The sequence below is a fragment of the Bison bison genome, unplaced genomic scaffold, assembly GCF_000754665.1.
Source record: "Bison bison bison isolate TAMUID 2011002044 unplaced genomic scaffold, Bison_UMD1.0 scf7180017864491, whole genome shotgun sequence".
NCBI lineage: Eukaryota > Metazoa > Chordata > Mammalia > Artiodactyla > Bovidae > Bison > Bison bison.
The window spans coordinates 23200210-23218226 of NW_011495050.1; the positions used below are offsets into that span (position 1 = coordinate 23200210).

General features: G+C 36.4%; 1 protein-coding gene across 1 annotated transcript in view; it reads left to right on the top strand.

The window, feature by feature from the left end:
• The window catches only part of STK3 (serine/threonine kinase 3), a 305086-nt gene that overhangs the window by 48083 nt on the left and 238986 nt on the right, over positions 1-18017 (top strand). The window contains exon 5 of the mRNA XM_010863559.1: positions 4998-5112. Coding sequence (XP_010861861.1) covers positions 4998-5112 — 115 coding nt within the window. The remainder of the gene's footprint in view (positions 1-4997; positions 5113-18017) is intronic.

Genomic DNA, 18017 nt, shown 5'->3' on the forward strand with positions numbered 1-18017 from the left:
CCATCTATTTGTCATGAAGTGATGGGACCAGATGCCATGATCTTAGTTTTCTGAGTGTTGAGTTTTAAGCCAGCTTTTTCACTCTCCTCTTTGACCTTCATCAACAGGCTCTTTAGTTCCTCCTCTCTTTCTGCCATTAGAGTCGTATCATCTGCATGACTGAGGTTGTTGATATTTCTGATATTTCTCCTGGCATTCTTGATTCCAGTTTGTGATTCATAGAGCCTGGCATTTCCCATGATGTACTCTGCATATAAGTTAAATAAGCAGGGTGACAATATACAGCCTTGACGTACTGCTTTGCCGTTTTTGAGCTAGTCTGTTGTTCCCTGTCTGGTTCTAACTGTTGCTTCTTGTCTTGCATACAGGTTTCTCAGGAGGCGGGTAAAGTGGTCTGGTATTCTCATCTCTGTAAGAATATTCCACAGTTGGTTGTGATCCACACAGTCAAAGGCTTTAATATAGTCAATGAAGCAGAAGTAGATGCTTTTCTGGAATCCCCTTGCTTTTTCTAAGACCCATCAGATGTTGGCAATTTGATATCTGGTTCCTCTGCCTTTTCGTAAATCCAGCTTGTGCATTTGGAAGTTCTTGGTTCACATAGTGTTGAAGCCTAGCTTGAAGGATTTTGAGCATAATCTTGCTAGTGTGTTAAATGAGGGTAATTGTGGGGTAGTTTGAACATTCTTTGGCATTGCCCTTCTTTGGGATTGGATGAAAACTGACCTTTTCCAGTCCTATGGCCATTGCTGAGTTTTCCAAATTTGCTGGCATCTTGAGTGCAGCACTTTCATAGCATCATCTTTTAGGATTTGAAATAGGTCAGCTGGAATTCTATCACCTCCACTCGCTTTATTCGTGGTAATGCTTTCTGAGGCATTCTGAATCCAAGATGGTTGAGTAGAAGGATGTGGGCTCATCTTCTCCTGGGAGAACAGCAGAATCCAACAAATAGGTTTAGGGTTGGCTGGACTGAATAATTTCATTATGCTGGAGGCCGTCCCTAGTTGTCTGGTATATGGCCCTAGGGTGATTAGGGCTGGGGACTAGTAGCCCTGGAGGTGGTTGAGAGAATGTACTCCAGATTAGCTTGTTTGCATATGTAAGATCTGCTCACAGTAATTACCCAGCCTGAGAGGAACAGTGGAGGCATTGTCAGTAGGTCCCAGGTGTCACCCTGGCACAAATACAGAAAATAAAATGATACGCTTAATACAATGTCTGGCAACAGAAAATTCTAACTGGTCTACCCATGTGCATGTGTACTTTCCTACAGTTCAGCTTTCAAACAACAGCCAGAGGAATCTTAAAAGTATAAATCGTAAGTGTAAAAAGAAAGTATAAATTAGATCGTGTCTTTCCTCTGCTTAAAATTCTTCTCTTGTGTATCTGTTAAGGCCCAGCTTCCTTTCTTTGGTTTTGAGGCCCTTCATCATTAGCTCCTACCTCCGTCTGTGTTCTGCTTTATTTTTCAATCACTTTATTCTAGGTACACTGATCCCTCGACAATAATTTGCTCCTTTTCTCCTCAGGGTCTTTGTACAGACAGTTTTTGGTACCAGAATGCTCTTTATAACTGATTAACTTCTAGCTAACCTTTGACACTAGCTTAAATGTTATTACTTTAGGGAGGACCGAATTAGGTCCCTTCTGTTAATTTTTTGGGGATTGTTAATTTGTTTACCTATTCATTGCTTTTGTATGAGTAATATAAGAAGGGAGGTATTGGGGATAAAACAGAAAGCAAGGATGATCATTATTACATATAAACTTTGGAGTTTAAGCATTTCTTTTTTTTCCAAATGTTATTTATAATCCACAGGCATCAATGGAGGGAGAATATTTTGTTAAAAGCTTACCCATGTCTACTTGCAAAGTTTTTCATATATTTCAGTGCTTCCCAAGGCAGGGGCTACCATGGAAAGTGTGTGAAAGTGAAAGTCATTCAGTCGTGTCTGACTCTTTGCAACCCCATGAACTATACAGTCCGTGGAATTCTCCAGGCCAGAATACTGGACTGGGTATACATTCTCTTCTCAAGAGGATCTTCCCAATTGAACCCAGGTCTCCTGCATTGCAGGCAGATTCTTTACCAGCTGAACCACCAGGGAAGCCCTCACATTACTTATAAGTGAGCAGTTATGAAGGATCAAGGGCTCAGACTCTCCTCTAGCAGCTTCCTTTGCACTATTCTGTTCTTTCATATGAACTAGGGACAGTTTTGGAGAAGGCAGTGGCACCCCACTCCAGTACTCTTGCCTGGAAAATCCCATGGACGGAGGAGCCTGGTAGGCTGCAGTCCATGGGGTCACTAAGAGTCGGGCACGACTGAGTGACTTCACTTTCACTTTTCACTTTCATGCATTGGAGAAGGAAATGGCAACCCACTCCAGTGTTCTTGTCTGGAGAATCCCAGGGACAGAGGAGCCTAGTAGGCTGCCGTCTATGGGGTCACACAGAGTCGGACACGACTGAAGCGACTTAGCAGCAGCAGGGACAGTTTTACTAGCAGAAATAGTAAATGCAAAATAAAGTCTCATCCAGTTCGTCTCATAGCACTCCTCTTCTTACCACATATTTAAGTAATCATATTTATTTGTTGGTTTGCTTCTGGAATACCTGAGTATCTCAGGCTACTTTGTGCCGTAGGAGGGGCAGAATTGTGTCTGTCTGGTTTATGTGGTCTGATGCTTGGCTTGAGTTGAGGGTCAGTGAATGAATGCTGAGATGAATGATAAAAACTGGATTTGAGTATGTGTCCCAGGTTAAAATTATTGAGGCCAATTTTAATGTAGAATTGTTGGACTTTGGTCCATCTAACCGACTGTGTATTGGAATGGGCCACTTGAAGAGAATTTTACCTTTCCCCAAAGGTGTTGCCTTGACTCATCCCTCAAGAGATGGAGCTGCCGTTCTAGGTTTCTGCCCAGTTTAGAATCTCTAATTTTTGTAGGAGCTGTCAATCCTACCCTTAGAGTTGCTGATTTCTTAGTGTAGATTGCAAGATAAAATATATATTTTCTGTGTGCTTTTCAGTGAACATAATCTTGAATGCATTGCTAAGTTAACACTTTTCAAGATTTTGAAAAAGAAAATTAATATTTAAAGAAGTTCTCTGAAGGATACACCATCTATCTTCTGGAGTGAAGCTTGACTGTGGGTGTATATCAAAGTCACCTGTAGAGGTTTTAAGAGCCCTATTTAGTTAGAGGCTCTAAGGTATGGGACCTGGGTCACAGGTGATTCTGGTGTACAGCCAGGTATAAGAGCAGTACTTCGTATGAAAGTTTCTACACAGGCAGTCATACCCCAAGGAAGCGTTGTCAAGAATGCTTTTTTATGTTTCCTGTCAGTTAAAGTTCTGGCTCTATAGTGTAGATTCATTTGTAAAGAAGTACTTTTAAAAGTTTTAGTGAATATTTATGAACTCTTGGTAATACTTCCCAGTCCCTCCACCTAGCAAAGTTGAGTGTTGTCTGCAAATTTAAGGTGTGAGATGGGGAGCAATGAGAGATGTGGGTAGAGAGGTAGACTCTGAAAGGTCTTGTATGTGTTGTGAAGCAGTTCTTTTTCCCTTTGGTAATGGAGAGTCATTGGAGGTTTTTTAAAATCAGGAAGGCAACATGGTTAGCTTTGACTTTTGTTTTAAAGGAAAGTTACCTGTCAATTATACGGAACATAGATTAAAATGGGGGAAAAAACTACAAGGAGACCAAAGTAAGCCTGTGCAAGAGGGAATGAGGAGCAGTAGGGATAAAACAGGACTGAATTCTAGCCCTGTAGGTGCCTGTTTCAGTTTAAGCTCCAACCAGTCAGCTCTACCCTTGACTTCAAGACAGCTAAAATCACAAAGGCTTTATTGAGAAGTCTTTCTCCGACCGAATTCTCTTAATCTGTTCTTTTGGTAGTTTTTTTATGTCATATTTTATAGTACTTTCCATTCTCTATTGCTCTGTTTTGCTTATTTGATTCCTGTGTCTTCTTATCTTACACTGATGCCACTTTTCATGATAGCTGCTTCTCTGTGGAAATAGCTGTTGAACAAATTGTCCTCTAAACATGTCATTCTTGGTTTTTTCCCCTTCTGTTTTTGTGCCTTTTCTCATGGTCTTTCTCTTTTCCAAATGTTCTTATTTCTCTTCTACACCCATATCTTGAAGTTTTAACGTTTTTTTCCCCCCATAATTCAAATCCCACCATTTCTGCAAAGTCCTCTAGTGTGATTCTTCCATGGTCTCTTGCACCTTGGCTCTTAGAGTATTTAAGCTGTGTACTCCTTTATGCTTCCTTATATATTTTCATCTTTTTATTTAGTCTGTGAATGTTGATATTCTGCCTTTTTGAGTTGGACAGGATATTTTACACATCACTGTACATAGCATATCCTTAATAATGTGATGGTCATTTGTCCCATTTTAAGTCTTCCTAAAAGCAACTTGGCTATATAGTTTATTCTACTCTAAAAAACCTAAGACCTCGCCTCAGAAATATTTTAAATTGTCAGTAACTTTAATTATATGAATTTAAAGCAAAAAAAATTATTATTATTTTTCTCTAGGATTTTAAAGGTCAAAATAAAAGAATTTAAAAAATTTGGGGGGCCTTATTGAAATACAAAGTTGAGTGTTAATATTTGACTGGATATAAAATCCTTTAAAGACTTATGTTTAAAATGCTTTAATTAAAGTAAAATATTTTCATTTGTTCCTTATGTTAAATAGTGTGTCCTTTGCCAAAACAAAGCTTTATTTTCTTGGGAATCACTCAGAACATTTGGACCTCCTCTGGTTTGTAATCCTGTTAAATTTCATCTGTGAATTAAAGCCTAATTATACATAGTTGGTACCCTACATAGAGACAATGCCATGTATAATAGTTTACTCATTAAGTTTACTTATTGAAACATTATGAAATGCTGAAAATACTTTGCATTGGTATTAAGAAATAATTTTCTTTGAGAATTAACTGAACTTAATTGTCTATATATTTTTCTTTAGCCCATATGTTGTAAAGTACTATGGCAGTTACTTTAAGAACACAGACCTCTGGATTGTTATGGAGTACTGTGGAGCTGGCTCTGTCTCAGACATAATTAGATTACGAAACAAAACAGTAAGTATTTTAAAATTGTTTTGCCAATCTCATTTCTAAAGATTCATATTTTAGAAGCTGACTATACAGTGTTTTGTTACAAGGAAAATATTAGTGTGAAGAAAGAAAAGACTTCACAGTGTAAAAGGATCTAGTATGAGGTGTGAGAATTAGTCACAGATCTTTGTGTGGCAAATACAGGAGTCATATGATTGTTTAATTCATTTATTAGGATAATTCTTGGTTTAGTCACCGAGAAACCACCATGGCACTCCTCTTCTTCATTTGGAATCAGTGTTGCATGTTCTTCTTTAACTTGAGTTCAGTAAGTTATGGCTAGAATTTTATTTTTGTAATATTTATGGTGTTTCTTTATCATAAGTTTTTTTGTATTATAACCTATGGTTGATAAACAGTTGAAGTATTATGTTTCTGAATCTTAAAAATAACTGAAGAACAATTTTTGTCTTATTTCCCCAAATATCTCAGGATGTTTGAAATTAATAGAGCTCAATTATAATTTTTTTTTCTGGTAAATTCAGCTTAGTGAGAATGTGTTATTTAATGATAAATTTTATGGCTATGTTTTAACCCTAAGTAAAAGAGCTATTTACAAAATTGTTTACTTTAGCCTAGCAATGCACCTAGTTAACTTGGATAATTTACAAGACCAAAGTGACCTTTTTAAAATCTGCGAATGACTAAGAATAATAAATCAGTGAAATAATTTGTAATTCTGTAAAACAGTATCCCAGTAACTACATGTCATTATTACATGTTGTCAGACATGTTTCAGTAAAATAGATTCGGAAAAATACTTAACTACTTGAGTCAATTTGTGGTTAACCAGAATCATTTTAAAGTTTGATTGGGGAAGTATGTTGTAAGTTTATCCTACTAATTTTTTTTTTCTGTTACAGAAAATAAAGTAAATAGGTTTTCTTTTAAACGAAGTGAAACAGAAGTTAAAATAATCCCTGTTTTGACAGAATGGATTAAGTGATTTGTGACATTCTAATTATATATTTTAGAATTTCTGTGGTGCTTAACTAACATTTATGTAAATCAGATGACTCCTGAATGGCAGAACAATGCTTTAATTGAAAATAATTATACTCCAGTTAGGGAAGTGTTTTAAAACCATTTCAGGGCTAAACTCAGTGCATTTGGTATTTAAAGTTACCGGGTAGAAATACGGAGTAATACTGTATGAAATGGAATATCTATTTATTCTAAATATTAATGTTACCATTTTGAGTCCATAGGAAGAATACAGCCTTTTATGTATTCTAAGTATACAAAAATACTTTATTTCTGTGGTTAATAAATAGAAACCATGAAGGTATACTATAGTTCTAAAAGGTAGATTTGGATGGGATAATTATTCTCAGGTATCTCCTTCACCAATTATCAAAGGAAGGATTTTACCCTATTTGCACTTCTTTTTAGAAGGCAGATTCCACCTAACATGTTTGGAGATCATACATTTGAAATAGTCTAATTATTATTCTCACAAGTTGGTTTTCCTTGGGCCTGGGGAAGTATGGAAGGGTCTGATTCCCAAACACAAAAAGGAATCCAGAACTGCATGAGATGGCTCAGAAGCTGTACATATGTTCTTTCTGGGTATTGCCTTGATAGCAGCTCTTGTTAAATCTCAAAAAATATTCTGCTTTTTTATGCTACTTATGCTACTTTTCCTTCATTTATGTATTATTTTAAAAAAGTACCATTGTTATGAAGGTTGGCAGTGTGAGGGATAGTTATCATCCTGTTTAATATTTGATTTTTTTTAGGAATGTTCACTGGAAGGATAATCTTGATTGTTTGAATTTCAGAGGCATGGCTTTCAAAAAACGTGACAAGTGAAACAGTTGTCCTCGACCTGTTAATACTCACTCCAGTCTTTTCCTAAGAGTACAGAAAATTTTCTTTTAGGCTTTATATGCTGTTTGGGTTTTTGTTACATGCTTTGTTGTTTCTTGTAATTCTGTGTACATTTTAAACAGCACAAGGCTGTTTAAATAATAATTCTTCTTATTTTTGATGGTGTTTAAATTTATACTTTTTTTGCTCTTTATTCTTTTTTTGCATTTCTCAGTTGCCTGAACAGTGTTCTTTAGTGTTTCCTTATGATGGTAATAAAATCGCTCTCGTTTTTTTGTTTTTTCTTGTATGAAAATGTTATCTCACTTAACTTTTGAATGATATATTTGCTGGGTAAAGAATTCTAGGTTGGCAATTTCTTTTACATTTTTTATTTATTTTAAGAGGATTGACTCTCAGAAAACCACCTAAATAATACCCTTTGTGTAGAAGTATTCTTGTCTTTGAAAGAAATCTCATTAGTGATGAACTGTTCTTGATTTTGAAAATCAAAATAGAACTGAGTTCTATTGCTATCTTTTTTTTTTTTGTATTGAAGTATAGCTGATTAACAATGCTGTGATAGTTCCAGGGGAACAGGTGAACAGCAAAGGGATTCAGCCATTTTCCCCCAAGCCCCCCTCCACTCCACATAACACTGAGCAGACTTCTATATGCTATATGGTAGATCCTTGTTGGTTATCCATTTTAAATATAGCAGTATGTACATGCCCATTCCAAACTCCCCAGCTGTCCCTTCCCTGACCCTTCTCCTGCCAGCAACCAGAAGCCTGTTCTCCAAGTCTGTGAGTCTGTTTCTGTTTCACTAGTAAGTTCATTTGTATTTCTTTTTATATTCCACGTGTAAGAGATGTCATAGGTGCTGTTGTTTTTTTGATCAAATAGTTCTTTAAAAATTAAAGATAGAGAAAAAATCTGATGAAGTTACTTCAGCTTCACAGTAAGAATGGGTTCCTAGAATAAAGGCTGGGTTCGTGTTTTAGTGTTTTGGTATATGCTTTTGCCTCATCTGCTCCCCCACCTTTGAGTGTTTCTCCTTACCCCTAGTCTTTGCCTAGTGAGTTTGCATCCATGAAGGACTAGCTCAGTTATCACCTCTTCTTTGAAGCTTTCCCTATTTTCCCAGGTAGTGTATCTATTTGGTAATTGGTTGACTAGTGAATTAGTTAATTATTTATTGCATATTCACTCTTACATAAGAGCACAATAAATTCTAGCTGCCATTATTTTATAATTTTTACTGTTATTATCTTACATATTTTGACTGCTGGATAGACTAAGCATCTTGTCATTTGTGTATTGACTCTCTTACTTATTTTTAGTGCTTGTCCTTTGCATTTTATTATTATTGTTGGTAGTGGTGTTTTCTTACATCGCAGGCTTGCTTGACAGTTTGCTAATAGTTTTATGAGTATTTCACATGTCATTTTAAAAGTCAAAAAACCAGTTATCTTATTGTCAGCATAGATATTAAAGAAAGAATTTCAAAATCTTTCAAAATCTTTTAGAAATTTAACTTCTAAAATCTCTTTTAGAGGTTTTATGCCCTGACATTTTCTTTGGGAAATACCTGCTGCTGTTGCTGCTGCTAAGTCATTTCAGTTGTGTCCAACCCTGTGCGACCCCACAGACGGCAGCCCACCAGGCTCCCCCGTCCCTGGGATTCTCTAGGCAAGAACACTGCTGTGGGTTGTCATTTCCTTCTCCAATGCATGAAAGTGAAAAGTGAAAGTGAAGTCGCTCAGTCGTATCCGACCCTCAGCGACCCCATGGACTTGCAGCCTACCAGGCTCCTCTGTCCATGGGATTTTCCAGGCAAGAGTACTGGAGTGGGGTGCCATTGCCTTCTCCGTTGGGAAATACCTAGGAAAAGATAAAAACATAGAATTAAATTTGAGGGTTAATTAGAGCTCTCAGTGGTTAAACTGAGCCTGAGTAGCAGAGTTTGGGATTGGATTGTTGGCAGTTGAGCCAATAACGAATGGTAGTTCGGGTAATGGTGGTAGTACTAGAGGGAGAATGAAGGTGAAACTTTCTTATATTTCAGCGGGTGATAAAAGTTTGAGTCTTCTAGTTGCATTTAGAGTAGAAATCACTATTTGGTTAGTATTTATTGAATCTTTTGGTTTGTAAGTTAATACTATATATAAGTTAAACTATAATAAGTATATGTAAGTTAAACTCCTGATTCTGTGATCAGACTCACAACACACAACTCATGTTCTGGTATTATGTATCTTTAATAAGTGACTTTTTAAAAAAATAATATTTAAAACTAGAGTTTGTTGAAACCTCTGTGTAGATAACTTTTCTGTGGCTATCCTGTACTTGGAAATCACATTTAATTATTAGTCAGCTTTTAGTCTTTAGGAGAAAAGGTTTAGCAGTTGCTTTCCCCTACTGTAAGCCTCTCAGGGGCAGAAATTTTTATATGTTCATCGTGAAACTATTACAAATGCCTAGAATAGCTACTGGCATCTAGCAACCTTGATAAATGTTTGTTGAACTGAAATAGGAACAATTCCATGACTGCTTCTTCTGTGAATATAGATAATCTAACTCATCTATTTAGTGTTGTATTTTTGTAGGTAAATTGTAATTTTCATAGCTACTTCTATTAAGTATTAATGATGTGGGTTATTGAACAGATATGATCATATACCAAACAAAGTATATGTGCTTATCAGTAACCTATGAAAGTGTGAAATAACAGGATCTGTTGTGTTAGTTCCCTGATTTTTATAGAAGTTATATTTATGTAAATTAAATTTTTTGCTAATTTTTGCAAATGTATATCCCAATAACTTAAACCATATGCCTTTTGTTGTTATTACTGGAAGTTAATGTAATCATTCCAGGTGTTTTTTTTTTTAGTGTTTTCAAGTTTAAAAAGAATAAAAAGTCCATTAATTATGGGAATAAATACACTAAATATTTATGGCAATAATTTTGAAGGTTTTCTTGTGAGGACATTTTAAAAACCAATATATTTTATGTTAAATGCATTTAGCCTCTGAACATTTATGCATTTCAAGTATTTATGCATTTATGCAAAGTAAAAATAGACAATTCTGTGAAATTGAAGCTTTTTAAAGATAGATTATATATTTGATTAGAGGCTTTCAAAATGATTTTTACAAAATTATTAAGCTGTGCCGTGACATATGGAAGAAATAGAGTCTACATCTTAGACGTTTATTGTGTATTTGGAAATGTTCTAAGAAAAGGCCTAGGGTTGGTCTCTCCCACTCTGACTCAGCTTTTTATTTGACCACTTATTTTAATTCAACCTAGCACTTTGGATTTTAGTTTTGGTTCTTCCACAAACTAGTTTTATAATCTGGATCTTCAGCTTCCTCATCTATTAAATAATGATTAGCATTCATACAGTGCTTTGCATTTTACTTGGCAGTTTTATTTACATTTTGGTTGAATGGAAAGGTTCAAAATACATTTATTGATCTAGGCCTGGTGCTGTGCGTTAGAGGTACAAATAATTCTTAAGAAATGTTGCTGCTGTTGCATTGTTTGCAGACTGGTTAAGGTAATGCATATGTAAAAAGCTAAATTTGATTCTGTAAAGAGTTGGAGTTCTTTAGGGAAAGTACAAGACAAGCACTTAGCCTAACATGCAAGTTCAGTGAAAGCTTCATAGGAGAGAGAACCGTTTAACGTGATCTTAGAAGAGGACTTCTGTCATTGGAGTCAGGCTCCACAAGGGCAGGGTCTTTTCTTTGCTGACTGTTCTGTCCCGCTCCTCGGACAGTGCCTGATGTGTAGGGTGCTGAGTAAATATTTGTTGTTGTGTAAGTGAATGAATGAATGACTCAGAGAAGAGAGGGCAAAGGACATCTTGGAAGAGGAAACAATTTTACACTAGAATTATATTTTCATCTTTAAAAGTCCAGTGTCATATTCCTTGATCACCTGAAGGAAAATGTTCCCAGCATCTTGTTTAAATGGGTTTACTTTCCTCACACTTAATTGCTCAAAATCATTGTCATGTGTTAGTTTGATGGATCTATGCTAGGATCATGATTTTTTGTTTTCCCTTTTTTTTTCTTTTCACGTTGGAAGAAGTAGCATATGCCATCTTTATCATTTCACTAATGTTTTCTAGCTTCTTACTCATTTTATCTACTTCCTGGAGTTTATTTGATTCTTCTTTGAGAAAACATTCTTTGGGTCTTCCTGATTTCTTGTTCTAATGTGGACTCATTGCTTTTTAGGTCTGCTGTACAGCTGCAGTCCTGGGATTTCTTTTCACTGGACTCCTGGGTTAGTGTCACCATTTTCTTGTGTATTTCCTATTTCCTTGGCTTTTCACTCTTGTTCTGTGTTTTTCCTCAGCTGTCTTCTTCAGGTACAAAATTAACAGATCAACTTGTTGAGTCCTTCTGTGTCTGAAAATGCTTTTATTTTGCTTTCAAACTTGGTTGATAGTAGCCTATGTAGAATTTTACATTGAAACTGAGTTTCTCTCAGAGCTCTGGTAGCTTTCCTGTAATATCTTCTAGCAGCTAGATAGCTAATGCCTGTCAGAGGCTTACTCATTTGTAGGTTTCCTCCCACCTCACAACTTTTTAGACTTTTTTCTTTATTCTGATGTCTCTGATGTTGAATAAGGATCAAGATATTTCATGAGGATGTGCCTAACTATGAGTCCTTTTTAGTTCCTTTCAGATAAAAACTTCTGTCTTTCTTTAGCTTTGGAAAAATTTCTTTGATAATTTCTCCCCTATTTTATTCATTGGATGGTGAAAACACCTGAATTTTATTCTTTTTTTTTCCTCCCAGGTTTTCTGTCTCCTTTTGTTTTTTTTTCCTACTTTAATTTTCTGACTCTTCTAACTGAACTTTTTATTTCAGTAGTTATATTTTAATTTACAAGAACTCTTTTGTTTTTGGTTATTTTTTTTTGCAACATCTTGATGCTTGAGACATGGATATATGATGTTTTCTAATCACTCTAAGAAAAATAAGTTTTGAAAAAAGTTGTTTTCTGTTTCTTGAATCATCTCTATTTCTGCTGAGGTTATTGCTTCACTTGTTTGATCCTGGTCTTCCCCATGGCAGGATGACCGCTAGAAAGGCTGACTAGCTCTCATTGGAAACATTGGGGCGATGCTTTTTGCCTGGCAGGTATAGTGTTAAGATGAACTGGCTGGTATCTGGCTTGAGGAGGAAGTGCCTGCAGAGGTGGTTTGTTCAGTTTCTTTAGCCATTCCCCTCCCCTGCCTTTTCTGGGGCCTGGGGATGAATACCAGGATGCATGTAATCTCTGTATAAAGTAGGCATGAGGAGCTCACTCTTGTTCTCTTTTCTTCTTTTCACTTCCTGGGGAAAAGCTAGCCTACCTTTTCCACCTTTTCCACATCTCTTCCCACTCCTGCCCTCTCTACCCAGCGGTTCTAACTTGGAACCCCCTTGGTGTTGACTTGGTTATCACCCCTTCCTTGCCTGCTCTTGCCTGTGAACTCTTCATAGAAATGCTTCCAAATTTATTATACTCTCCTGTGCTGATTCTTTTATCAGTTTATTTATTAAATTTTTTTCTATCAGTTTAATGGGAATTTAGAAGGAGGAAAGACAGAGAACTAAACAAATTGCAAATTCAGGTTGGTTTTTGAACCTGAATCAGTGGTATGTTCTTTTCCCTTCCTACCCACCTCCCTATCGATACTTTCATACCCTTAGGTGTTTAAAGTAATACAGCTGCTTTGAGGAGTACAATTTGATGCTGTGTTGTCAAGTTGAATACGAAAGCGCCATGGGATCCATCCAGTGTTTCTCCTCTTCCATCTGTACCTTAAGAGAAACTCTAACACGATTGAATGGTGAGAAATGTCCCAGAATGTTGTCACAACAAGAAATTAGGAGCAAACTTAAATGTTGATGAGCACTAGACCCTGGACTAGAGAATTGCTGTTGTTCTTTCAGCCTCCATAGTTTTGCAGCCCTTTGGTGAAGGCAAGCCGAGAGTAGCATTCTGCTTGAAACCTTTTAGAGCACCCGCACCACAATGTGCAGATGAAAATGATGTTAAAATACCAAGTGAAGTTTGTGTCTTTTTTTTTTTTTTTTTAGTTTGTGTCTTAAAACACAAGTCCAGTTTGGTATATGAGAGAAATTTTTTTAGTGTCTGCTTCTACCAGAATGAACTCTATCTTTGTGATTGGGTGGGAGTGGGGGAGGGGGCATTGAGGGAACACAGAATAATGGAGAGGAAGTTCCAGACTGAAGAAGCAGTTCCTAAGTTGTCCATATGTGTATTTTCCTGAAGGCTTGTGGTGGACTTGTTTTAATGGCAGTGATTGGGAACGTCAGGTTTACTTAGGCATTACTTGAGAAGTGTGAAGGACACATTGAGACCATTCTTTTTGGTAGATTCTGACTGTTAGTGTTATGGCAGTGATTCCCAACTCCAGTGACAGACATTTGATAGGTATTTTGAGAACCATTGCTGTAATACTGGTATGTGCTGGGCATATTATATAGACTGTTGCATTTAATCCTCATGTAAGGACTGAACAACTGTGTAAGGTAAGAACAGTTATTAACCCCATTTTTCCAGACAAGCAACTGAATCATAGAGTGGTAAAATAGATTAGAGGGAAAGAAAAGTTTGAAATTGAAGCCGACTGCTGGAATCGAACTGTAAAAGTTAAGAGCATAGAGTGGAGAGCCAGACTGTCTTGAATTGTGGCTCTGCTACATACTGGTTGTGTGAACTTAGGCAAGTTCCTTAACTTTTCTGTGACTCATTTTTTCCATTTGCTAAATAGGGTGAGAATACCACCCTACTTCATTGAATTGTGTTGAAGATTATACATTTGTAAAGTGCTAGAAACAGTCCCTGGTACATAAAAAGTCCTATATGTATTTGCATTGATATTGTCATCATTGTCCTGCCTTCTTACTTATATGAATGGAAATGTCTTTGCATTGTGAACATTAATCAGATGATGTGTTTGAGAATAATACAGGAGACTATGGAAACCAAGTACAGAATCTTAGCATTCACCATTGGTACCTTGAATTATTTTCAAGAGCGGTACATAAGCTCCATGAGATAGAGCTTACATTTTTAGGTACAGTGAAAGTTTGTTTAATAGAACCAGACAGTGGCTATTCAGAATATACTGGAGTATTTTATTTTAGTGCCCTTAAAATTAATGCCTTGTACATAATAGTCTTTTTGATATATGTTTGCATTTTAAAAATATATATTCTGCCTTGTTCATTATGTACTGTTTCAAACTTTTTTTTCCCTTAGTGAAGGCATACCAATTTCTTACTGATTTAAGGTTTAATACTTGGAGCCTCAAAGTTTGGTAGTGTTTCATCATTAATAATAGACGTCTTTTTGAGATGTGTGGATTTCTGTTCCATAAAGTTCTTCTTAGGGTTTATGTTTGCCTGTGTTATTGGACTAATTCATGTTTGACTTTCCTAATCACTTTGTTGCATGTTCCCTCTTTGTGTAATAGATACTAGTTCATACGGGCTTTACAACTCCATATATATTGAGTGCTTTTCTGTTGTCTTCTGATCTCTTTTTCAGGAATCTTTTCATGTGGGAAAGGATTTTAAAATGTCTGCCCACTGACCATTTTCACAGTAGAGTATCAGTTCTCTTTCTCTTCAGATCAAGGGATTATAAGCAGCGAGTATATATGTATATTTACATATGGTGTAAGTAGTGAAAGCTTTCATTTTGAATCACTAGTTGTGGGACTTTGTGATAGATTATTAATTTTTTTTTTTTTTTGCCAGACATCTGCAATCCAGATTTCATGAAAGAAAACCTCTCTCTGCCTTTTTGTATATAATAATGGCTAAAATATTCTAGTTATGTTTTCTAATGTACATACTTTGTATTGAGCAGATTTGTGTTTTTCTGGAAGAATCCCATAAATTTTTTATCGTTTAAAACCTTGGCTATTTTATACCCTCAACACTCCCGTTTTTGGGTGGGATGAGATAGAGTGGTGAGGGGTGGAAGGGAGTTACTGAGTTGCTGTGTTGTTTTTTCCAGTGTTTTCCTCATGTTGAATACCTAACAGCCCCATTAAATGTATGTATTATTTTCCTCAAGAAAGAAGGAGTAAGAGGGGGAGAAATTTTGATTGTAAAGCAGTTGGAATCTGAAGCTTCATGGATGTTCAGATAAAGCCTTACATGTAAGCTTAAGAATTACTTTTAAAATTTAGGTATTTTAGAAATTGCTACTTAATTCCTTAAGTTTCTTGCAAGAGGCTTTGGTCACCATTGTGTATTGATGTAACATGTATGTCGTAAAAACTAATAATGCTGAAACATTCGAAGAGCTCTATAAAATGAGATATCTAAATGCAGTGTTAATTTGGAGTAAACTGTATTGGCTGGGGCAGGTGGTACTCAGAAAAATGAAGGCAAAAAGGAGACTTTGCCTTCATGTTCCTTTTAAAAGACTTATTTATTCTACTTTTCCCACCCTCAGTTATTGTAGCCCTTTTGTTTGGGGGCAGAAAATAGAAATCAGCTTCAGAGATTTCATACTGTTAAATGTCCGGAGTAACCTATAGCAGTTCTAGAGTTGGTCAATGGTTTGTGCTTTGTACAAACCTCTTTTCCAGGAACCTCCCCACTTTTTTGGTATCTACTTGAAATTTACTACATTGGTTTCAGCTCTTGGTTATAAATTATAGAAACCTCACCTCAAACTGGCTTGAGTCAAGAAGGGAATTTATTTACTCACATAACTAAAAATCTTTGCAGAGCAGGTTTCATGCATGGCTTGATTCAGAGTGAAAGGAATTACTTAGACTTGTCTCTTTGTTTTAATACCTCTGTATTGATTCTGCTCTCAGACTCTTGCCTCATCGTGGCAAGACGGCTGCTCAGTTATACCTTTCTAGTTGAAATCCAGCAGTCTTGTACCTCACTGCTTCTGAATGGGTCATGTGCCTTTCTCTGTGGCCATTGGAATGTGATGCAGTAATTGGATTAGATCTAGGACATGCGTCTGACCTGGAGCAGGGATGGAATTGACTGCTAGAAATGCATGGTCTGAAGGTGGGGAAATAGTGATTCCCTCAAGGGAAATGAGGGTATGTTAGCAGGAGAACAGTGAATGAATGTTAGAATGACAAAAATAACAGGGATTTCTATGTATTTATCAAACCTAAAATCAAAACTAAATGTACCAAGAATAAAACACACACACACCCACACCCCCTTCTAAAATAACTTCCAGAATAAATGTTAAGTGTTACAGGAGGTATCTGGTGAAATTCAGGGTTAAAAATATGGGGTCCTCAACCTTTTCTCCCCTTTGTCACAGTAAAGTGCAGTAAGGGACAGCTGGGATGATGTATCTCAAGGAGCCTGCTTCTGCTGGGTCAGCAATAAGTGTTCGCTCTAAGAATTCATGTAAGTGTGCTTTTCAGGATTACAGATCCATGGTTTCATTTAGACCATGGTGACCTGACCCTGGTTTTAGTTCTGGTGTCCATGGCCCCTTCTCCTGACAAGGATTTTCTCACCCTAAACAGGTACTGCTGTTCAGTTCTGTGCTAGAATCTTAGGAGAGTGAATCCTTTTGTGTGGAAAGTAATTCTTGCTCCTTATTTGGTGTCTCCTGTAGAGTGAGATTGAGTTCTAAGTTATTTCACACATGCTTCTTAAAAGTTCCAAGCCACAGCCTTAAAATGACCATGCAGTGTAGGATCAGACCCAGAGAGTTTTTTATAGCAATCATGTGCCACATCTTAACTCTGATTAAATACGTTGTACACATCACACTCCATGACATCTTTTCTAAATCTTTTGATTGTATTATAAACACTTTTCTTTATGATCTTTCCACATTACAGTATAGTCCCTCCAGTAGTCTTGCTCTTCTACCTTAACTAAGTACATTAAACCTACAAAGGTATTTCCTTGGCTTCCCTAATTGGTAAGCTGCCCAGTTTTCACCTTAGTTGCTGTACTTCTTGGCATTTCTCCCAGTTCTATTTCCCTTTTTTAAGTCAGGCCCACTTTCACACACTGTATTTTTATATTGTACGTTCCTCTCCTGGCAGACTGCCTGTCACAGCCAGACCTGCCGTGAGCCCTCCCTCCCTGTCATAAGCCTGACCCCTTAGCACTCTGTGACTGGTTATTTGGAATGATGTGGTTTAGTGGAAGGGCCCTTGCATGTAGCATCAGAAGACCAAACATCAGTTCCTGGCTTGTTACATGTTAGCTCTGTGATCCCAGACACACCGTGTAGCTAACTCCTTTTAACTTCAGATGCCTAATCCTAAAATGGACCTAATATCATATTACTTGCCTTACCTACCTCAGTGTTTTCTTGTGAGGAACAAAGATGATGAGTGTCAGAGCATTTTGTAACCTGCCAAGTTCTATACAAATGTAAATTGTATTTTGTTACTATTAAGGCAGAAACTTAAAAAGATAGTATTTAGTTTTTAATGATTTATCATTGATTTAAGAATTTTATATTTGTTGAAATAGTGGATATCCTGTAGTATTAGAAAAACATTAAAAGATCATTATGTCTTATCCAGTAAAATATTATTTAATTTTAGGAAATCAAGAAGTTAGTTTTTTTTTAGAAAATGGAAATTTAGCTCCTTAGGTAGCAAATCTAATTTTAACAGTTTTAGATGAAGCTCTTTTAAAATCATATTGTATAATTCTTTATACCTTTAACCAAAATGTATAAGTGCTTTCCATTTTAATAATATAAATAAAGGGGAAAAAAATAATAGGAGCACATTGTAAAAATTCCAAATAGTACAGAAGAGGAATTTAGCATTTACTCACTCATCCCTCAGTTTTACTTCCTGGAGGAGATGTCAGTTACCAGTTTCTTGTGGCTTCTTTCACTGCATGCATTTTTTGAAAAAAAAATTCTTTTAATTGAAGGATAATTTCTTTACAGAATTTTTTTTTTTTTTTTAATTTTGTGTTTTTTTAAAAATCGGCCATAGGTACACCCATGTCCCCTCCCTCCCAAACCTCCCTCCCATCTCCCTCCCCACCCCACC